At 38.2% G+C, this 23586-nt stretch overlaps 1 protein-coding gene and 1 non-coding gene across 2 annotated transcripts; both read left to right on the plus strand.

Annotated features, from left to right (window-relative positions):
* Positions 1–8961: 8961 nt before the first annotated feature.
* LOC148700400 (uncharacterized) lies at positions 8962–9631 on the plus strand. Its single transcript, XM_088708404.1, has 3 exons — positions 8962–9175; positions 9303–9481; positions 9596–9631. Exons 1-3 carry the CDS (start codon positions 8962–8964, stop codon positions 9629–9631), a joined length of 429 nt encoding a protein of 142 aa, XP_088564530.1.
* Positions 9632–17999: 8368 nt separating this feature from the next.
* LOC120106150 (small nucleolar RNA R71) lies at positions 18000–18106 on the plus strand. The gene has a single exon (XR_015972501.1). It is a non-coding gene; the product is annotated as a small nucleolar RNA R71 (small nucleolar RNA).
* Positions 18107–23586: the final 5480 nt, after the last annotated feature.

Raw genomic sequence — 23586 nt, forward strand, 5'->3', positions numbered from 1 at the left:
TTAGTTTATTGCTTAGAGACTGTTATTATGTCCCTGCTGCTAGCAGGAATTTGATTTCTGTTTCATGTTTAGCACAGGATAGTCATGTTATGACATTTGACAAAGACTGCTGTTCTATTTATTTCAGAAATAAATTAGTTGCACGTAGTTTCATGATTGACAGTCTCTATCACTTGCATGTTGATCTGTCTGTGAATGTGTCTGAGCAAGTAGTGAGTGCCATAGGATCTAAAAGATCCAGAGATGAGATAAACCAGAAGTATTTGTGGCACCTTAGGCTTGGCCATATTGGAGAGGACAGAATGAACAAAATAGAGAAAAATGGGCTTCTCGGCCCATTGACTTCCGAGTCATATCCAGTTTGTGAGTCCTGTCTTCAAGAAAAAATGGCTAGATTATCTTTTGTAGGACATGGGAAGAGGACTACTGAAATACTTACCCTGGTACACACTGATGTGTGTAGCCCATTTGATGTGTCTGCTAGGGGCCGTTATTTGTACTTCATTACCTTTACCGATGACTATTCACGATATGGGTATGTGTATCTTATGAGATACAAATTTGAGTCTTTTGAAAAGTTCAAAGAGTTTAGAAATGAAGTAGAAAAATAGACTGAAAAAATTCTTAAGGTTCTTCGATCAGATCGAGGAGGAGAATACCTTAGTGGAGAATTCCGGAACTATCTCAAGGAGAATGGCATAGTCTCACAATGGACGCCTCCGGGTACACCTCAACTCAACGGGGTGTCAGAAAGGAGGAATCAGACTTTATTGGATATGGTCCGATCCATGATGAGCTTCACAGATCTGCCTATATTTCTTTGGGGAGATGCCTTACTATCCGTGATTTATTTACTGAATAGAGTTTCTTCTAAATTCGTTCCTACCACACCGTATGAGATATAGCATGGTAAGAAGCCGAGTCTTGGTCATCTCAAGATTTGGGGATGTCCGGCCCATGTCAAATGACAACAGGCGGACAAGTTAGAGTCTAGGACCATAAGTGCTCGTTTCATAGGATATCTTAATGAGTCATTAGGATACAATTTTTACGTCTCAAAGGATCACAATGTGTTTGTGAGCCGACATGCCATCTTCTTGAAAAAATAGTTTATCCTTGATAGAGGAAGTAGAAGAAAAATTGAGCTTGAAGAAAAAGTCTCTGAAAAGCAACGAGTAATGGATCCTATAGAACCTATGCACATAGAGCCAGTACACGTAGTACCTCCTCCACCTCGTAGATCAAGTAAGGTCTCCCATCCTTTTGATAGATACTTAGGTATACTAGTAGAGGATACCGAGGAAATGTTCCTCATGGGAGATAGGGAACATGTACAGGATCCCAATACCTACAACGAGGCGATATCAGATATCGATTCCGAGAAATGGCTGAAAGCCATGAAGTCAGAGATAGACTCCATGTATTCCAACCAAGTCTGGACCTTAGTAGATCCACCAGAAGGTATAGTACCTATTGGATGCAAATGGATCTATAAAAGGAAGATAGGTTCGGATGGAAAGGTAGAGACCTATAATCATATAAAGCATCTTGAAGCTCTTCAAGTGTAAAATAAATTAGAGTTTCTAAAGTTACCTCATCCACATAAGCCATGAGACACAGATTCACCATTTTTTGAGCTTCTTCCTATGAATTTGACTCGTTGTTGTCGCTCGAAGCCATCAACATCACCTTTTTCTTCACTCTTTTAGGGCCTTTATTGAGGAGAGGACAATCTGCCTTGAAATATCCCAATTTCATGCTTTCGTAGCAGATCAACTACTCCTTTTTCTTCTCCTTGCTTTTCTCTCCCTTCGACATTGGCTTCTTCTTAAACCCTTGCCTTTTCTTATTCATAAATCTTCTGAATGTCTGGGTGATCATGGCCATCTTTTCATCCTCATCTTCATCCTTGGATTCATTGCTTTCTTCTTCATCCTTGGCCACTGATTTGAGGGTGATTCTTTGACTTCTCTTCACTATTGTGGTTTGGTGAGATTGTGGGTTATCGGGGATCCATGCATCTCCTCCATCTGTAGATTGTTGTGGCCCTTTACTTGTTGTATTATGTTACCTTCACTTACCATGCCCTTAGTAAAGAATCGATAATTTTCTTCACAAGATCACTTTTAGTGTATTCCTTCCCAAGGCTTTTTAATCCATTGATAATGTTAGTGAATATAGTGAACATTTTCATTATAGATTCACCTGGCTCTATCTTAAATAATACATATTTATGAACAAGCATATTTATTTTAGAATCTTTCATTTTATTGGTTTTTTTCATAAGTTACTTCTAATGTATCCCATATTTTTTTGAAGAAATATAGGTAGAGATCCTATTGGATACATTAGTATCTAATGAGCAATATAAAATATTCATGGCTTTAGCATTGAGCTGAGCCATTTTCAATCATCATATTCTCTTTCAAGCTTGAAAAAGGAGATTCCATCCACTTTGGTGAGTGTGTATAGTCCATTGATTATGACACTGCACATATCATAATCTAGCGCTTAAATTAAAAATGTGCACGCATGTTTTTCAATATGTGTAGTTTGTGTCATTGAAGAATAGAGAGCAGTTAGTTGACTGTCCCTTAGCAAAGGAAGATCCAATTTGGGCTGTCATTGATCTTTTTCTCTTGACGATTAAGTCTATAGGGGCTAGAGTACTAGACTATGATATCACTTGTTGCCCAGCTATGCAAGCCAAGAGAGGGGAGAGTTGGGTTATAAAAATTTTAATAAGTATATGCAATTAAATATTTAACTTTCAACATGGGTGTGAAGTGAGTGATAAAGTGTAAATGCACCTATATCCACTCCCTAAGAGACCCTTCTTGAAAATTTCACTATAATCTATCCAAAGATAAAAATTTGATTGTTTTACTCAGGTTCACAATCAACTTGGTTGATTTGCATTGGAAATCAACCAAAACCACCCCTATTAAAGCATTCCCTAGGCTTGATAATGATACCATCCATTTTTCCAAGTTTCAACTTTTGAAACTTGTTACAACAAACAACTTAAAGAATACAAGAACTAAAACTCCTTGAAGAGCAGATTGAGTTTCATTGAGGTGCATAAGGAAGCATTAGATGAGATTGATGTTGGCTTGAAAGCTTTGTTGTTAATGCTCTTATAATATGGAGGATGTAATCTTTAAGATTCTCTCACTTAATGCTTCTTTTCTTTTACTTGTTCACCCTTTCCTTTTCAATTCTTGGAGGGTACCAATGCATTTATATTTTGAAAATTTATTGGAAGACCGTTCATAGCCGTGAGAGGGGCTGAAATAGCTATTGGGAGAGGATATATATAGTTGTTTTGATTTTGTAGAAAAATTAGTCGTTACTTTTGTTAAACACAGAGGGGTCGACTCAACTTCTTTAGAATTCAACTTGTGGTCTTCATGGGTCGACTCATGTTCTTCAAGAGTCGACTCCAAAAAATACTCATTTTTCTAAGTTTTGTCTTTCGGTTGCAGCCATTCTATGGTCGATTCACTAATTCTGAGGTCGACTCGTGCTTTCCAAAGGTCTACTTGTGATCTACTTGGGTCGACTCGCAAATGGGCTGGTTTTCACTACTCTTTATCTTTTGTCTACGGCCATTCTGGAGTAATCATAAGTTATAAAATCAGACTTAGGATGAGTGTAGATGGATAAACATTAGGGACATTGAGACGTTAATTTATGATGATGTGACATAAGTTATTTTTAATAAATTGATAGGTTTTTAAGGATTTGTTTCTATATGAAGGATATAGGTTAGGATGCCTCAACATCGAATAAAAAGAGATGCTCGTGATGCTACTAGAGTGGCATTAAACCAGCAGGACGACGACACTTCCCAACAGGTCCGTGGCACTCCTCAATAGAAGGGAGTCATTGATCCAACTAGAAACACTTAGGCAGAGTAGAAAAAACCAGGCTTAATCCAAATAATGCAGATCTTCATTGAAGTGATGCATATGCAGCAACAAATACAGCAACAGTTGCTCTAGTAGCAATAGGTACAACAATAGATTGAACTGCAGCATCATGCACAGCAACAACAAGGATGTGGGGAGTAGCAAGAGCAGTGAAATAATACTATGGAGTTCAAGAAGCTGGCTTCACCAACTTTCAAGGGGACTATAGAATCTTTAGAAGCCAAAAATTGGCTTATGGATATAGAAAAAACATTTGCCACTTAGAGATGTCGTGATGCTGAAAAGATCCTTTATAAATCCTACATGTTGTAGGATGAGGCATTCAACTGGTAGTAGATACTGAAATATAAATATGAACAAGATAAGGACAAGTTACTTGGGAAAGATTTCGAAGAGCAAATTATGATAATTACTTGCCCTAGAGTATGAGGATGCAGAAAGAGCAAGAATTTATTTACCTAAATCAAGAAAATATGACAGTTGCGGAATATGAAGTCAAATTTATTTGCTAAAATGAGAGTTTGAGAGGCAGGAAGAAAGTTCTCACTTGGACAGAAGATGCAGATGAGTTTTGGACGAGCTCCAAGAAGCTTGGGAGAGAAGGAGGCAGGGCCAAGGTTGGTTAAGGATGAGCAAGATCAAGTGCATAAATTTGAGATGGAATTGAAGACCCAAATTATAAAACAAGTGATACCTTATGAATTGACTACCTACACAATTGTGGTGAACAAAGCATTAATAATTGAAAGAAAGTCAATAAAACTTATATTGAGATGGAAAGAAATAGAAAAAAGGAACAAGTCTAGAGAATTTGAAGGATGGAATAAGAATAATAACAGCCCAGCCAAGAGGCTAGCAAATGATAGAAACCGTGGGAATGATAGTGCTAAATGTTTGAGATGTGGCTGGGATCATGAGGTTACAAATTACCCATGGAATATTTGTTCTTATTATAGCTACATCAGAAAGGACGCAGAATAGCAGACTACACTCAAAAAAATGAAAATACGCAGAATAGCAGACTACACTCAAAAAAATGAAAATAAATCTACTCAAGCTAAGGAAGGAAGCCAAAAGCCAAAAGCTCAAGAAAGAGATTACACTCCTGCACAATAAGATGTAGAGGCTTCTTATGCAGTGGTGATAGGTATTATTCCTATATCTGATGCTTATGCTTATATCTTGTTTGATCCTAGTGTTATACATTCATTCATATTCACCACTTTTATTAAAAATCATGATATATTATATGAACCTCACACAACTAAATTATATATTGAGACACTAGTAGGAGGCATATTGAGTATTGATTATATATACAAGTTATGTAGAGTTAGAATAGCATATAGATAGTTGCTTTCTGATCTAATAGTGCTTGACATGTGGGATTTCGATGTCACTCTAGGGATGGAATGGCTTACTGCTTATCATAACTCAGTGAACTGTCATAGAAAAATTGTGAACTTCCAGATATCAGGTGAACTAGAGTTCAATTTCATTGGAAATATGGGAGTTACCATGCCATGTATTATCTCGGCTTTGCAAGCTAGGCAAAATGATAAGGAAAGGATGTAGAGGCTGCTTGGATTCGATATGTGAATGCAACAAGATGAATTGATGTTAGAGAACATTCCTATAGTGAATGATTTTTTGGACTTTTTTTTTTGAGGATTTACCTAAATTGCCATCGGATAGAGAAATTAAATATACCAATACTCTAGTACTTGATTTCGATCCAACATCCAAAGCTCCTTATCAAATGGTCCCCGTTGAGTTTAAAAAATTGAAAGATGAGTTGCAAGACTTGCTGGACAAGGATTTTATATGACCAAGTGTATCACCTTGGGGACCTCCAACATTATTCATAAAAATAAAAAATGGAAGTAGGAGACTATGCGTTGATTATAGGGAGTTGAAAAAATTACCATAACAAACAAATATCCTTTATCTCGAATAGATGATTTATTTGATTAGTTGCAACATGCATAGGTTTTCTCTAAGATTGACCTTCGCTTAGAATATCATTAGTTGAAAATCAATGCAGAGGATATACTAAAGACTACATATAGAACTCATTATGGACACTATAAATTTTGTGGTGCTTTTTTGATTTATGAATGCTCCAATAGCCTTTATGGATTTAATGAACAAAACATTCAAATCTTTTCTAGATCAATTTGTTGGGGTATTTATTGATGATATTTTTGTTCATTCGAAAAGAAAAGAGAAACATGAGGAACATTTGCGATGTCTGCTCCAAATTTTGATAGATGAGAGACTCTATGCTAAATTTAGGAAGTGTGAGGTTTGGTTAGATAAGTAAGTATTTTTGGGACATATTGTATCTAGAGACGGAATTTCTATGGATCCAATGAAAGTGGAAGCTGTGGTACAATGGAATCAAGCCAACAAATATCTCAAAAGTTTGTAGTTTCCTAAGGATGGTAGGTTATTATAGATGATTTGTGGAAAAAAAATTTCGTATAGCTATACCTTTGACTCGTCTAACTCAAAAAAGAGTTAAGCATGATAAGAACAATATTAATAAGAAAGCAGTTTAAATGTGAGTAAGATTATCTGACTTGATGTGGACTATTTTGGTTACTATGAGTAGGAATAGAAATGGTCTAGAAGTGAGATTGATTATATTGGAAAGCTGAATCATGCATCAAAATTTTAAAGGTTGTAACTTAGTCATATGAAATCAATTGAGAAGATTTTTTTTTTTTTAAAAAAATCAGGTATCATTTGGATCCTAAAATAGACCGATCAAATTAAAATTTTTTTTAATAAAAAATATTGATCAAGTATGTTGTTAAATTCGAGAAGAATTTGGTGGAGCAATAGAAGGTAAAATTAATGTAGAAGTCAAGATCTATCTCTTGTAAAATTTTAGCTTTTTCATATTTATTTCTACTAATCAAATCTATTTTAGGAAAACTAAGTCATATTTGAATTAGAAAATCAATACAACCTAAATTGTGCAAGTCTAAGACATATAAATAATTGGTAATAAATAAAATATACTTGGTAACAAAAATATTTTGAAACTACTATTTTGTCACCATATATTAAAAATATATAATTATACACGGTGATCTAAAATTTTGCATACCGTTTTTGTGGTTATGTATAAAGGTTCCATATTAAATGCCACATTTTGGCACCATATTTATGGTGACAATTTTTTTATGAATATAATTTTTATTACTAGAAATTACTCATGATATTTTGTTGATAAAACTTAATTTTGTTGGTAAAATTGAAATAACCGGTGATGTGATGTGGGAATTTATTTCACACATTTTTTTAGTCTTAATTGTTTTGTTTAAGAGTATTTTGTATGTTCTTAGCTCATTTGTCTAGAATTTAGGTGTCTTTTATATTTATTTAATTCTTGATAATTCTTGGTATTTTTGCAGGTGTTTAACTATTGAATTACGTTGAAATTGGGCTCATGTGAAGAGGCAAAATTCGGGCTAGGCCTAGGCCTAGAGAGCAAGTCCTAGTTGGGCTGGTCTAGTCAAACCAGAATACTATTTAGATTTTGGATTATAATTAAAGCTACAGGCCTCGGTTTTAGGTGTTGTTTAGCTTGCTGGAAAGCTAAGACGTAGGCCTAAAACTTTTATGGAGAGCCTAAAACCCAGTTCCACCATTTTAAAGTTCAAAATTTAGCAGAAACGGAGAAGTCTGAATCTATCCAGAAGTTTATTGTGACCCAGACCATGTTTCGGTTTTCAGTTTGTATCTTGAGTTCTAGAAGTCAGAATAAAGCAATCCTAGGTGCGTTGGAAATCTGAGAATGAGATCTAAAATTTTTGTGAACGGTCCAACACCAAAGTGTGTCGTTTTGGTGCTCTAAATCCAGCTGGGAGTCGAGTAATAAAATCAGCCTAGAATTCTGAATTTCAGCAGCAGATAAGGAAGAAGAAAACTCTGAGAATCTGGAATTCCGGGAAGAGGAAAAGCCAGAAATTCTAGGAGAAAAAAGAATAACTGAAATTCTGGGACAAAGAATGGAGCGGAAGATTTTTGCAAATACAAAGTTCTTTTTCTCTCTCTAATTTTTTTTTATTTGCTGAATTGTTATTAAGGATGTTGAATGCAAATTTATGCTTAAGAAATAATTGGATTAATTTATTAGTTATGATTTGCTAGTTTTCTTATCTTAGGGCTAGGGCGTAGTCATTGAATTTTTAATATGAATTGAGTATGGTTATATTGAATATCCTTTGTTAATTGCAATTTGATGATTTCGGTTTTCATTCTTGCAATTTACTAGCCATAAATTATATGCCTAAGATGTTGAATGGAGTAATGAAAGTTGAAGTTCAATATTAGTTGGTGAATTTATCAAACATTGGCAGTGTAGTTTAGAAACAAATGCACACCTTTGTGACCTACATTCAAGAATTTCATGGATCATAATAAATTTATATTAATTTCTATGATCACGAAAATAGACATAGGATTAATGTAAGTATATGTGTTATGCCTTGAAAGAGGATATCACTTATAAAAAAGGGATTTGGTCATTGTAATAGCAGAATATTAACAACCAGATTTAAATTCATTGAAGAAATTCAATTGATGAAATCCAAGCCCTAGGAACCTTTCATATTTGATTTTTTTTCAGGTTAAGAATTTGCAGTCAGTCACATCAATTTGGAATCGTCTAAATAATATAGAAAATTTTATAAATTGTTACTTGAATCTTCTCCTTGTGAAAACAATACTCTTTTTGCCTTATGATCTACTTGTCATGACCCATGCACTTGTGGTAGAGTCTAGGGACTATCAAGTCTTTGGCGCCGTTGCCAGAAAGGATTGTTTTTAATATCAATATAAATAATTTTCTGCATTAATTTAGACTATTTTGTTCATTTTATTAATTTATGTTTTCTGTATTTAATGTATGCCATGAAACTGTGAGTTAATTGAACCTTTTGATCCAGAAATTGAGAGAACCCTACAAGCATTAAGGAAACAACAAAGATTAGAGCTAAAGCAAAAACAAGCAATAGCCATGGCAGATAACCAAGATAACCAAAATAAAAGGTTGTTGAGTGACTATGCCGTGCCGAATGTCAATGGTGCTCAACCCAGTATTGTGAGACCTACAGTCAATGCTAATAACTTTGATATTAAGCCTGGTCTCGTCCAGATGGTGCAGCAGGAGCAGTTTGGTGGAGGATCTGCTGAGGATCCACATGCACACCTTGCCAATTTCATGAAAATTTGTGATTTGCAGTGAATCTTTGTATGAAGCTTGAGAGAGGTTTAAGGATTTGCAGAGAAAGTGTCCACATCATGGTCTTCCTGACTGGCTGATTATACAGACTTTCTATAATGGATTAACATATTCAGTCAGGATTACCATAGATGCAGTTGCAGGAGGTACTTTAATGAGTAAGTCAACAGAGAAGGCATATAAGTTGTTAGAAGAAATAGCCCCTAACAATTATCAATGGTCTAATGAAAGAGGTATGCCTAAGAAAGTTCCATATATGTATGATGTAGATGGCATAAACATGTTGAATGCCAAGGTTGATTTTCTAGTAAAAATATTCGGTAAGTTGGGTAATGTGAATTCCGTTTCTAGTCCTATATTGAGTTGTAATTGCTCTGGAGGAGCTTACATGAGTTCTGATTGTATGCAGGTTCAATTTGTATCTAATTATAATAGGCAGCAGTAGCAGAACAACCCTTATTCCAACACATACAATCCAGGTTGGAGGAATCATCCCAACTTTTCATGGAAAGATCAAGGTAACCAAGGTAGCAGTTCTAGACCTCTCCATCCTCCTTGTTGCCCAGATAGACAACCCAAGAGGGGGGGTGAATTGGGTTTTAAAATAATTATTGCAATTAAAAGGTTTGTGAATAACTAATTAATACTTTTGGTAAGTGGATTAATTAGATGCTATGTGCAGTGAATGAAATGAAAGTAAGAGACAACAAAGCAATCACAAACACAAGGAAATTTATAGTGGTTCGGAGCTAACCCTTGCTCCTACGTCCACTCCCCAAGCCTCACTTGGGAATTCACTATAACTTCTTGGATTACAGCCGGTTGTTTTACAAGCTCACAACCTAACTTGTTGTTTTATGAGATCATGCTACGATTTTAATCTTGCTCTTTTAAAAAGAGAAATTAAATGTAGAATACCCCAAGTATAGGGTGTAGCAAAGTAATATTCTCGGTGAGTCCGAGATCGAATCCACAGGGATTTGACAGTGAACAAAAACTAAAGGCTAAATAATATTCAGATTGACAAAAATATAACTAAGGCATTAGGATTCAGCCTAGCACTTAATCATGCTTTTCTTAAAATCATCTATTAATCATAATAAAATAGATTTAGTTTTATGGGCAGCATTACAGTAATTCTATTTTAAACTACAGGGATTTCTAAGCATCTGTTATACCCGGGGAAAATAACAAATCAAAGAAAATATATAAGTTTGAAATAATTTCTATCAATCTACTGCACCATAAATCAAATCTAAAATATTAAAATCCCATTGATGATTAAAGAAAATACATGAAGAAAATGCTAGGCTTTTCCCTAGCCTTAGTTAAAAAAGATTTAGCTATCCATATGAGATGCAAACATTTTTATAAAAGGGATTAGCATAGAATAAATAAAATAAGCATAAATCCCTTTTTCTTTTTCTTTCTTCTCTTAAGAAAACAGAGGCCTCTGTTTTCTTTCTTTTCTTTGGCTTTTCTCCTCCCGATGCTTCTCCTCCTCTCTCGCCCGGCTAGGAAAGACGCAATTGAAGACTTCCCTGGTTCCATGGCCTCCCCTCGCCTGATCCGTGGCCTCTTCCTTCGTGGCTTCTCCTCCTCTCTCGCCCGGCTGGAAAGATTGGAAGAGGAGATGCTCCGGATGGCTCCCCCTTAAATCCGTCGACTGCTTCCCCCCTCTTTCGTCGGCCTCCTCCTCCACCGGATGGCTCCCCTTTTTATAGCATGTTGAAGGCGCGGCTGGTGAGACGCTTGGAGGTTTGGGGATGATCCGGTTGCTTGAGATGCGGGATGAAGTTGAATCGCTTGAGACTCTTCAGCTGGGAACGTTGCAGAAGTTTGGGAGTTGCGCACATCGCCACAAATGCAGGGAAACTCCTCACGGATGCATACTCTGTTTGTGGGAATGTGCTTCACGGGTAGATGAGAAGCTGGGAAGACATTTATGTTGGGAAGTTGAGAAGACTCCTCACAGCTGCTGGATTTGTGGATAAGCTGGGAAGAAACGGGGGAGACGGAAGGACTCTGAGGAGATGCCACGATCGGTTGGGATGCTCTTCATGGCTGGGACGGTTCTCTGTTGCTTGGAAGCCAAAAGAGCTTGGGGAGTTATTTCACGGATGAAAGAAAGAGCCGGTTTGGCTTTGGATTTCCCTCGCTGCCGTTGGGAATTTGAAGATGAAACGATTGGAGATGACGGACGCTGGGAAGCTCCTCACGGATGAATCCTGCTCGAACGGAAGGGGAGCTTTAAATGAGGCGGGTTGTAGACGTTTGATGCCACAACGCGGGCACTTATGCTAGCTGAAGCATCTGGATACAGTGAAATGGATTGCGTGCGGATGATGGGCGGCGTGAGGCTCAGATGAGACGCTAAGAATTTGTTGAGCTCGGAACGCCAAGCATTGGGCTCAAACCCAGCATTATTGGATCTTTTGAATTACTTGCACTCAAACACAAATAAAGCATTAATTAATTAATTTTATTAATAAAGATTAGCTATAATACTAATTAAGATAATATGAAAATTTCACTTTTGTACTCTCATCACACCCCCCAACTAACTTATTGCCAGTCTCTAGCAATTTAGTGTGAAAATGATAAAATGAGGGTGCAAAAGTATTGTTTATTTTATCAATATGCATGAATTAAAATAAATACTCACTTTCGTAGAGCATTACAATTGCACTTAGCACGTGCAACAAGCCGTTAAACCCCTAGGTTACCCTAGTGGACGAGTGTTGTCTCGTAAGGGTTTGTAGTGATGTTATCCACAAACATCATTTTTAAGTTAGAAGATACTTTAAAATATAGCAACTCTTAAGGCAAATGTAAATGTGACGTCTTAGAATACCTATACCTCCACCACAATTGGGTACCCTTTGAGTTCTAGGTGCACTACTCAAATTCACAAGTGTTAACTACCATTTGTTAGCTCCCGATCCACAAAATTTTCCGAATATCACATGTTATTTATCCAGAATGGTTCACATATAAAAATGAAGCTATCAATCCCAACTAGACATCCCAGGTACACAGAGTCCTAAAACAATGGAGTCAAACCAGTCAGCCACACGTCACTTGGTTTAAGTTTAACTAACTTACTCATGTTTAATTTTTTCCGCACATTGTTTTTTTTTTTTTTTTTTTTGCATAGTGACTACAACAGTCCGACTCCATTAGGCTCTAGTAAGGTCCATGTAACGAGCTTTGGGTCAATGACTCTTGATCCAGTTGGCTCAAGGCATTAGGTGAAACACCCCTCGGACTTAATTACTCGAACCAGACTACGCCACGAGGCCAGACTAGTCTCTTATTTCAGTCATTTTCACCTTTTTACGCGAACACTCGCTGCTTTGTAGGCAAGAGGCCCGGTTACTCAGTGAAGACAAACAGTATTATTTCTCTCTCTCTTTTATATATATATATATACATATGTAACGTGACTGTATTGTGACTATAGGTCAACCAAGATCAGAACATAAGGCACCCAGGTGATCTAGCCGGGAATTTCAAACTCTATCTTTATGTGAAAACCAAAACATGGACTTTAAGACAAGGACACTCGTACTTCTCTTGCGAATAAGGTCAACAAACAAATAGGTAACACAAGTGAACTCCTGAGATTTTCCTATTGTCATTGAATACTTGTGTGGGGATCTAATAATAGGTCTCTAATAAGTCATAATATGCTCCTTGCCTTAATAGCTGCACATGTTTATTTCTTTGAAAAAAATATAGTGGTAATTAGATGCAACAAAATAATATATATATATATATATTATTATTTTATTATTATTTTTGTAATAGTTTTTTTTTTTTTTGAAATGATATGACAATTGGTATGATATATAGAAAAATACAGTAATCTCTCCTCCTAACTTAAATTCAACATTGTCCCCAATGTTTCAACATGAATGCATGAAATATGATTGTATGAAGGATAATAAGGCTGAAGGTTAGAATTTACCTAATAGACTGACCGCATACTGTTGTTGCTCACCAATTATCATAGCAAATGAAAAAATTATGTACAAACAGAACATCTCTAGCAGATATAGAGATCAATCCTGATAAACAGGATCTCCCAGATTGGTCGATTCAATCTCTGGGATAAAGTTATCCAAAAATAACTTCAAATGTTGGCCATTTACCTTAAAAATATTACCGGTGTTTGGATTCTCTATCTCAACGGTTCCATACGGATAAACAGTTTTAACTATAAACGGGCCGGTCCACCTAGATCGCAATTTTCCTAGAAATAAATGAAGTCGTGAATTATACAATAAAACTTTCTGGGAAGGCTCAAATGTTTTCCTTATAATATTTCTATCATGAAAGACTTTCATTTTGTTCTTATAAATTCGAGCATTCTCATATGCTTCATTCCGAATTTCCTCTAGTTCATTAAGTTGAAATTTGCGTAGTGAACTAGCCTTATCCATGTCAAAATTAAATTTCTTAATAGCCCAGTAGGCCCTATGCTCCAATTCCACAGGCAAGTGACAAGGTTTGCCAAAAATAAGACGGTACAGAGACATACCAATCGGACTTTTAAAAGCAGTACGATAAGCCCAAAGTGCATCAGTTAAACGCAAAGACCAGTCTTTGCGATTTGGGTTAACCGTTTTTTTCAGAATATTCTTAATTGATCGATTGGATACTTCAACTTGTCCGCTTGTTTGTGGATGATAAGGGGTGGCGACTTTATGGGTGATCCCATATTTTCGCATTAAAGCCTCAAAAGGCTTATTACAGAAGTCTGAACCCCCATCACTGATGATGGCTCGAGGCGTTCCAAATCGAGAAAGAATGTTTTCTTTTAAAAATTTTAACACAGTTTTATGGTCATTATGCTTGCAAGGAATTGCCTCAATCCATTTGGAGACATAATCTACAGCTACTAAGATGTACAAATTTCCGAATGAAGGAGGAAATGGGCCCATAAAATCTATTCCCCAACAATCAAATATTTCGATAATTAAAATTGGGTTGAGAGGCATCATATTCCTACGAGTTATCCCACCTAACTTTTGACAACGCTCGCAAGCTTTGCAAAAGTTATGGGAATCTTTAAACAAGGTGGGCCAATAGAAACCGCACTGTAAAATTTTTGCAGCCATTTTTTTAGCAGAGAAATGACGACCGCAAGCTTCAGAATGACAAAAGAAAATGACACTAATAAATTCATCATTAGGTACACATCTCCTAATAATTTGATCTGGGCAGTATTTGAAAAGATAAGGATCATCCCAGAAGAAATTTTTTATTTCGGTCAGAAATTTTCTTTTATCCTGTTTATTCCAATGAATCGGGAGTTCACCCGTGACAAGAAAATTTGCAATGTCTGCAAACCAGGGTGACGACGTGATCTCAAATAGTTGCTCATCAGGAAAAGTGTCTTTTATGGGTGAATTGTCTAAGGAATCTGGAAGAGTGAGACGGGACAAGTGATCAGCTACTACGTTTTCTACCCTCTTTTTATCTCTTATTTCTAGAAAAAATTCTTGGAGCAGAAGGATCCACCTAAGCAAACGCGCCTTAGCATCCTTTTTTGAAAGAAGGTACTTAAGGGCAGCGTGGTCAGTGTAGATAATAATTTTGGATCCAATCAAGTAAGACCTAAATTTGTCTAGTGCAAATACTACGGCGAGTAGTTCTTTTTCCGTAGTGGTGTAATGCATTTGTGCACTATTTAAAGTCTTACTTGCATAGTAGATAACATAAGGTTTTCTTTCTTTTCTTTGCCCTAGAACTACCCCAACTGCATATTCACTAGCATCACACATAATTTCAAAAGGAAGCGACCAGTCAGGTAGTTGCATGATGGGAGCAGGGGTCAGCAAGCTTTTAAGTTTATCAAAAGCTTTTTGACATTCTTCAGACCACACAAATTGGGTTTCCTTTTGAAGGAGATTACATAAGGGTTTAGATATTGAGCTAAAATCTTTAATGAATCTCCTATAAAATCCTGCATGACCCAAAAATGAGCGTATATCTTTGATAGTTTTTGGGTTGGGTAAGTTAGCAATTAAGTCAATTTTAGCCTTGTCTACTTCAATTCCTTCAGATGAAATGACATGCCCGAGAACAATTCCCTTAGTTACCATGAAATGGCACTTTTCCCAGTTTAAGATTAGATTTTTCTCCTCACACCGAATTAAGACTAGCTTTAAATGGTTCACACAGTTTTCAAAAGAGGAGCCGAAAACCGAAAAATCATCCATGAAGACTTCCAAAAAACGCTCAACCATATCAGAGAAAATACTGAGCATGCATCTTTGGAAGGTTGCAGGAGCATTACATAATCCAAAAGGCATTCTCTTGTAAGCAAATGTGCCGAAAGGACATGTAAAAGTGGTCTTTTCCTGATCTTCAGGATCAATTGCAATTTGGTTGTAACCTGAATAGCCATCTAGGAAGCAATAAAATTTGTGGCCTGCCAACCTTTCTAAGATTTGATCAATAAAAGGTAGAGGAAAGTGATCCTTCCTTGTGACAGAATTAAGTTTTCTATAGTCAATGCATACACGCCAACTAGTGGGGACCCTAGTTGGAACTAATTCATTGTTGGCATTTTTGACTACAGTAACACCAGATTTTTTTGGGACCACTTGGGTTGGACTTACCCATTTACTATCTGAAATTGGGTAGATCATACCCGCATCCAGAAGTTTCAGAACTTCTGCCTAACCACATCCTTCATGTTTGGGTTTAATCGACGTTGAGGTTGACGAGAAGGTTTGGCATCAGCTTCTAAGTGGATTCTATGAGTGCAAATTGAGGGACTAATTCCCTTGATATCAGCAATTGTCCACCCTATTGCTCCCTTATGCTCTTTGAGAATTTCTAATAATTTTAGTTCTTGACTTTGTTCGAGTTGGGATGATATGATCACAGGAAAAGTCTCTTCTTGACCAAGGTATGCGTACTTGAGCTCAGATGGCAAAGGTTTTAGCTCAAGTTTAGGTGCTTGAACACTAGATGGTAAAGGACTATTGTTGCGTGTGGGCAATTCTTCAAAACGAGATTTCCACCTATCCGTATCCAATAAAGGAGTCGAATCTAATATAGCACTGATTTCTTTAAAGTTTTGGTTGATATCTGTATTTCCGAAATGAGTTAGGCATGTTTCTAAAGGATCCGAAGAAAGAGATGGGACAAGAGCATCTTCTACAATGGAGTCGATCAGATTAACTCCATGAATCTCATCATTTTCGTTGTCATTATCGGGTTGTTTGCAAATGTTAAATATATTAAAATCTATAGTCATATTCCTGAATGACATTTTCATTATTCCATTTCGACAGTTGATCAAAACATTGGAAGTAGCTAGAAATGGGCAGCCTAAGATAACAGGTATTGGAGTGGTACAATTCATGACAGGCTGGGTATCTAATACTATGAAGTCGACTGAAAAATAGAATTTATCAATTTGGACAAGTACATCCTCGACTACTCCTCTTGGTATCTTTATAGATCGATCAGCAAGTTGGAGAGTAACCTTGGTGGGTTTTAGTTCACCAAGTCCTAACTGTTCATAAACTGAATAGGGCAGTAAGTTAACACTTGCACCTAAATCAAGAAGGGCTCGTTGTATCCTGAAGTTTCCTAAGATGCAAGATATGGTAGGACAACCAGGATCTTTATATTTAGGTGGGGTGTTGTGTTTGAGAATAGCACTCACCTGTTCAGTTAGAAAAGCTTTCTTTTGTACATAAAGCTTTCGCTTTATGGTACGAAGATCTTTTAAAAATTTGGCATAAGATGGGATCTGCTTAATGGCATCTAATAAAGGAATATTAATCTTTACTTGTTTAAAAATTTCCAGAATTTCTTGGTCAGGTATTCCCTTTTTAGTTGCAAACAAGCGCTGAGGAAATGGAGCAACTATCTTGTGATGGGGTATTGGATCATCTTGTTCATTATCATCTTCATCCTTCTTTTCAATAGATTTTTCAGGTTTGCCATCTTTTGTCGGAATTTCTTTGTTAATTATTTTTCCACTACGAAGGGTTGTGACAGACTTAACTTGCTCAAATTTAGGTTGGGATGAACTTGCTTCATGGACCTCATGTTGACCCTTTGGGTTAGATTGAGATTGGGCTGGAAATGTCCCTTTTTCCCTAACATTGAGTTGAGCCTCAATTCTACCTACAGAATTTTTAAGTTCTTGAAGTGACTGCATTGTATTCTGATTTATTTGAGTCTGCCCTTGCATGAAGGTTTGCAAAGTATCTTTAAGGGATTTCCTATGTGGTGGCACATAAGGAGTAGGAACAGAATTTCCTTGAGATTCATTGGCAGTGGGTCCATGTCTCCAGCTAAAGTTAGGATGGTTTCGCCAATTAGGATTATATGTTTCTAGAAATGGTCTTTTATAAGTATTGGTGAAATTTGCTTGATCATGCAACACTTCTTGAAAAGCAGGGATTGTAGGACAATCCTTGGTTACATGTGTATTACTCTCGCAAATTCCACATATACTTTCAACAATAGTTTGTGCTTTTCCTATATTGGCTTTGCTTAATTCCATGGCTTCAACCTTCCTAGTCAGATTAGCAATTTTTACATTGACATCATTATCATCTTTAATAAGATATATTCCTCCTTTTGCATTAGGTGCTATTTTAGATTTTTCATTTTTATCTGTTGTATCCCAAGCTTGTGCATTTTCTGCTAAAAGATCAAAATAATCCCAAGCTTCATTTGGTTCCTTACTCATGAATTCACCATTACACATCATTTCTACAAATTGTCTCATATTGGAGGACAAACCATCATAAAAGAAACTAATGACCCTCCAAATTTCATATCCATGATGTGGGCAAGCAAGCAGAAGGTCCTTAAATCTTTCCCAACACTGAAAAAATGTTTCTCCATCTTTTTGTGCAAAGTTCATGATATTTCTTCTAAGTGTGTTTGTTTTATGTGTTGGGAAGAATTTCTTTAAAAATTCTCTTGTCATTTCTTGCCAGGTAGCTATGGTCCTAGGCCTTAAGGAGTGTAACCATGACTTAGCTTTTTCCTTTAAAGAAAAAGGAAATAACTTAAGCTTAACTACTTCTTCAGTGATATCATTGAAATGAAGTGTTGAACATACTTCATCAAATTCTTTTTGATGCAAATAGGGACTTTCAGAATCAAGTCCGTGAAACTTTGGGAGTAATTGGATTATTCCTGGTTTCATGTCAAAAGCTCCCGCAGCAGTAGGAATAACCATACAAGATGGGGTACTGGTCCTAGTGGGTTGTAGATAATCACGAAGCGTTCTAATAGGTAAATCATCTTGAAATTCATTATCTCCCTGATTACTACCATTATCTTCCATTTGATTATTTGAACTTTTATCCCTAGATTCAACTCGGAATAATCTTTTCGTTTTATCCCTTTGCCACAACCGCATATACTGACCAATTAACCAGTCGACTTTTTTTTTTAATTATTATTATTATTATTTATTTATTTATTTATTTTGTATATATACATATATTTTTAGAGTTTTGGATGAGTATGAATATTACCTAAAGCTATGAATATTGACACCCTGCTACTAAAATTATTCACAATCAAACAGTATCAAAGCATAGCACCCTTATTTCTAATGTTTTCCTAAAAATTTCTAGACAGCTCCTAACTGGTTTGAAGAGTACACTTAAGCCTCCAATCCGGTCTAATAACCTAGTCGACCAGGTAAGCTCCCAGGTAAATGGAGGGGTCACGATGCGTGTAGCAAAGGTCCCACTTAAAACCCACTTTTCTCGAACAGAAACTGTCTCCCTTCAATCACTTAGAGGGACAAAGCTTGCCTAGACATCGACCGGGGTCATAGAGCGAAATTGGTGCAACTTTCAGTGGTCTTCGTCCTATTGAGCTCGAATATCCTTAGGGGCCAACGTCTAGTTGATTTTAATTAGGCTTAGGATATTTATGCACTGGGATGATTTTTGGGCTAAGGACGAGTGATGAAATCCCGACCTTATCTATTTAATGGGTTCAGCCCTTAGATTATTTTATGCAAATGCTTTATACTATATGCAACAATCAAGAAGATTTTTAACATTTTATGTCATGACATTAAATTGCATTTGAATAGTTGACCAAGCAAACTAGCTAAATTTTTTTTTCTTTTTATTTATTTATTTTTTATTATTTTATTATTTTAATTAATAATTTTTTTTAATAATTTTTTTTTAAACAAGAGTAAAATTCTAATCTAGGAAAAATAGGACTAGTATGAACAAAACAGAAAAATTAATTTAAATACTCACGGCCGGAGTTCGTTCACTCCGGAAATCCAAAAATTTGATCTTGATCTTCCTCGTTACTAGTCCTACTTTGTGTCGTCCTTGAATCTGTAAAGATTTGAAATTTCAGCTGTGTTAAAAATAAAGAAAAATTGAAGAAATAGAAATTAAAAATTGAAATTTGCAGCCTTGTTCTCGTTCGCACGTTGCAAATCCCCGGCAATGGCGCCAAAAACTTGCTACGATTTTAATCTTGCTCTTTTAAAAAGGGAAATTAAATGTAGAATACCCCAAGTATAGGGTGTAGCAAAGTAATATTCTCGGTGAGTCCGAGATCGAATCCACAGGAATTTGACAGTGAACAAAAACTAAAGGCTAAATAATATTCAGATTGACAAAAATATAACTAAGGCATTAGGATTCAGCCTAGCACTTAATCATGCTTTTCTTAAAATCATCTATTAATCATAATAAAATAGATTGAGTTTTATGGGCAGCATTACAGTAATTCTATTTTAAACTACAGGGATTTCTAAGCATCTGTTATACCCGGGGAAAATAACAAATCAAAGAAAATATATAAGTTTGAAATAATTTCGATCAATCTACTGCACCATAAATCAAATCTAAAACATTAAAATCCCATTGATGATTAAAGAAAATACATGAAGAAAATGCTAGGCTTTTCCCTAGCCTTAGTTAAAAAAGATTTAGCTATCCATATGAGATGCAAACATTTTTATAAAAGGGATTAGCATAGAATAAATAAAATAAGCATAAATCCCTTTTTCTTTTTCTTTCTTCTCTTAAAGAAAACAGAGGCCTCTGTTTTCTTTCTTTTCCTTGGCTTTTCTCCTCCCGATGCTTCTCCTCTCTCGCCCGGCTAGGAAAGATGCAATTGAAGACTTCCCTGGTTCCGTGGCCTCCCCTCGCCTGATCCGTGGCCTCTTCCTTCGTGGCTTCTCCTCCTCTCTCGCCCGGCTGGAAAGATTGGAAGAGGAGATGCTCCGGATGGCTCCCCCTTAAATCCGTCGGTTGCTTCCCCCCTCTTTCGTCGGCCTCCTCCTCCACCGGATGGCTCCCCTTTTTATAGCATGTTGAAGGCGCGGCTGGTGAGACGCGTGGAGGTTTGGGGATGATCCGGTTGCTTGAGATGCGGGATGAAGTTGAATCGCTTGGGACTCTTCAGCTGGGAACGTTGCAGAAGTTTGGGAGTTGCGCACATCGCCACAAATGCAGGGAAACTCCTCACGGATGCATGCTCTATTTGTTAGATGTATGCCCTAGAAGCCAATTTGGCTGACACATTGTTGATTCTAGGGACATAGTTTTGTACTTGACTGTTTATTATTGAATAAATAAAAGGCATCTTTTCATTCATATTATTTATGTGTCTATGAATCGTCCAAGGAATTAATAAGATGATGATACATATTCTCAAGAGTTGAGAATTTGAGCCACGTATCATTGGTGATTAATTTTTAAATGCTCCTGATCAATGGATCATCACGAGGACGGTGATCGATCCGATCAGTGCACAGATCACTTTCCTTCTGGATGGACGAGACTTGAGTCCACAGTGTAGGGACACTGAAGTGATAGTGCAGGTGCTTGTTAGAGAACAAGGGTACTGAGCGTGACCAAGACAAGAAGTCACTTGGATGTCTATCCACTCGTCAGTGACTTGCTTGATGTTGCAGTAGTGTGACTGGTCCTTTGACCTGCGGTGCTTCAGCTACTCACAGTGAGGTTATTGTAGTTTGACTGCACACATACATGGTCTCTAGCCATATGGGTCCATGCAGTGTAGATTGGCTGCAGTAAGTTCACTGTAGGAGTAGGGTATGCACCTATAAGGAATCTATCGACTGATGTGGTTGGATCCACTAGACCGCCTCGGACTTAATCATTTGGTTATTTTTGCTTTTGAGTCCTTGATGTTAATTTTATTTCAGCATAGCCTTGCTCGGGTTAGCCGACTTGGCCTTTATTAGAGTCGCTTTGGGTTTAGTTGTTTCTTGAATTCAATTAGATCAAGTCAAGTTAAGGGGTCAGGTAGCCACCTATAAATAGATGTGGTGAGCACCTATTTCAATATGCAAAAATTAATTGAAAGGCTTTTGCCCTAGCTCTCTTCCCTTCTCTCTTCTCTTCTTGCGACGCCTTCCCCCTCTCCCTAGGCCGCCGTCCAAGGCCGCCACCCCCTCCTTCATCCGGCTGCACCACCTCTGTCCCGAGAGGCCAGCCACCTTCTCCCTCTTCTTCCTCTCCTCCTTGATCCCTTCCAGCCTCTACAAACAACTCCATCCCGTCGGATTTTCAGCCCGTCCTTCCCTATGCAGTCATCAGTCGGAGGCTGATATCTCAAGATCCCGACATTATCTCTAGACCCACGACCTACCGCTGGAAAGCTAACGCGGATATCTACAACATATCCAAAATTGAGATCGATCTGACGGATGGATCTTCAGAAATTGTGTCTACAATTAGGTCAGAACCATCCTTCCAGAAATCAAGAAGAGTCAAGAATCTTGAGATACAGATCAAATTCTATCGGATCGCATCAATTTGGTATCAGAGCAGTTCAATCCTTGGCCTTGGAAGATGGTGAACACCCGCTCTACAACCTCGAAGCAGCAAGAAGCGGCATCTTCAAAGGGCATCGACCCACATCAAGAAGGCTCGCGATCACCCGCGGCCTCGGCGGACCTGAGACCCGATCTTGATTCCACCGACCGTCTCTTGGAGTTCTTGCGTGGGAATCAAACAACTATGCAGCAGAGCCAACAACAATTGATGGAGAAGATGGATACCACGCAACGCCATATCGAGATGATGTTGCAACTATTGCTAAATCAGCGGCAAGAAACTCCACCGGGGGGAGCTCCGCGTCGGACCCGGGTGGAATCTCCGGCCCCTACCCGTGGACGACCAGGACGGAGGGGACCCCCTCCTCGTGAGCCTCTCCTTCCCAACCCACCAGAGGAGATGCAGCTGGACCAAGGAGAAGATCGACCTAGACCTCGACTCGAGCTCATACCGATTGGCGCACGCGCTAGGGCTCGGGGGATGAGCCCGATTGGCATCGACGACGGGTCGGATATGGAGGATAATCCCATTCAGAATTTTCAGATGAGGAACCAGCGTGTGGGAGAGTACCCACGCCGAGGATATGAACGAGATCGGGACCGTAATGGAGATCGAGAGGGAGGAAATCGCGGACTGACTCTTAGGCTGAAATTTCCCAAGTTTAAAGACGGCGATCCTCTCGATTGGGTGTATCGAGCTGAGCGGTTCTTTCACTACCATGGCACAGCGGAGGACCAAAAGGTATTGATCTCATCTTTTCACCTAGAAGAGACCGCCCTGCGATGGTTTCAAACCGCCGACCGAGCCCGACCTTTCAACGGTTGGGAGGATTTTTCTGCAGCAATTTGTCGGCGTTTCGGCCCTACCGAGTACGATGACTTCCAGTCTATACTATCAAGGGTCACCCAAAAGACTACTGTTAGAGCCTTTCAAGAGGAGTTTGAGAGGATCAGCAACCGAGTGGTGGGGTGGAGCGACTCCGCGCTGAAAAGCGTATACCTCGGAGGACTTCGTGTCGACATTCAAGCCGAGGTGAGGACTTTGCGGCCACAATCTCTGGAGGATGCCTTTGCCTTGGCCCTAATGGTGGAAGAGAAGATCAAGACCACTCGATCAGCGGCACGGGGCAGCTGGACCAACCTCCGGGCCGGCCAAACCGCAGGGGGCTCCATCGGCCAGCCGAGAGCGCCGACGGTTGCAGCAGCCAACACAGGGCCGAGGACCCCTCTTCGCTTGTCAGGCGACGTCAAGAGGGTTGAGCGTCCACCCGGGAGGACCTTGACACCAGCACAAGTGGAGGAACGTCGAGCAAAAGGCCTATGTTTTCGCTGCGACGAGAAATTTACACCGGGACACCGGTGTGCGCGGCCCGTCGGAGCGGTGATGTTGATCGACGGATTGGAGGACGAGGCCGTGGCTGAAGATGGTGATGAGGTTGCTGAGGATGAGCCCCAAGATTTAGAGGCCAAGGAAGAGGACGTGCCACCTCAGATTTCATTGCATGCCTACTCTGGATCGGCGACACCGAAAACGCTACGCGTGGACGGCATGATCAAAAGACGTG

Source organism: Phoenix dactylifera, chromosome 12 (genome assembly GCF_051530095.1).
Source record: "Phoenix dactylifera cultivar Ajwa chromosome 12, Ajwa_hap1_PhDact_Kaust_v1.1, whole genome shotgun sequence".
In the NCBI taxonomy this organism is placed as follows: Eukaryota; Viridiplantae; Streptophyta; class Magnoliopsida; order Arecales; family Arecaceae; genus Phoenix; species Phoenix dactylifera.

What these genes read in the sequence shown, in the direction of transcription:
- LOC148700400 (XM_088708404.1), top strand. Translation starts at nt 8,962, where the DNA reads ATGGCAGATAACCAAGATAACCAAAATAAAAGGTTGTTGAGTGACTAT. An exon ending in TGCCAATTTCATGAAAATTT is followed by an intron (nt 9,176 to 9,302) that starts GTGATTTGCAGT and finishes TAACATATTCAG; the next exon opens with TCAGGATTACCATAGATGCA. An exon ending in TAAACATGTTGAATGCCAAG is followed by an intron (nt 9,482 to 9,595) that starts GTTGATTTTCTA and finishes GATTGTATGCAG; the next exon opens with GTTCAATTTGTATCTAATTA.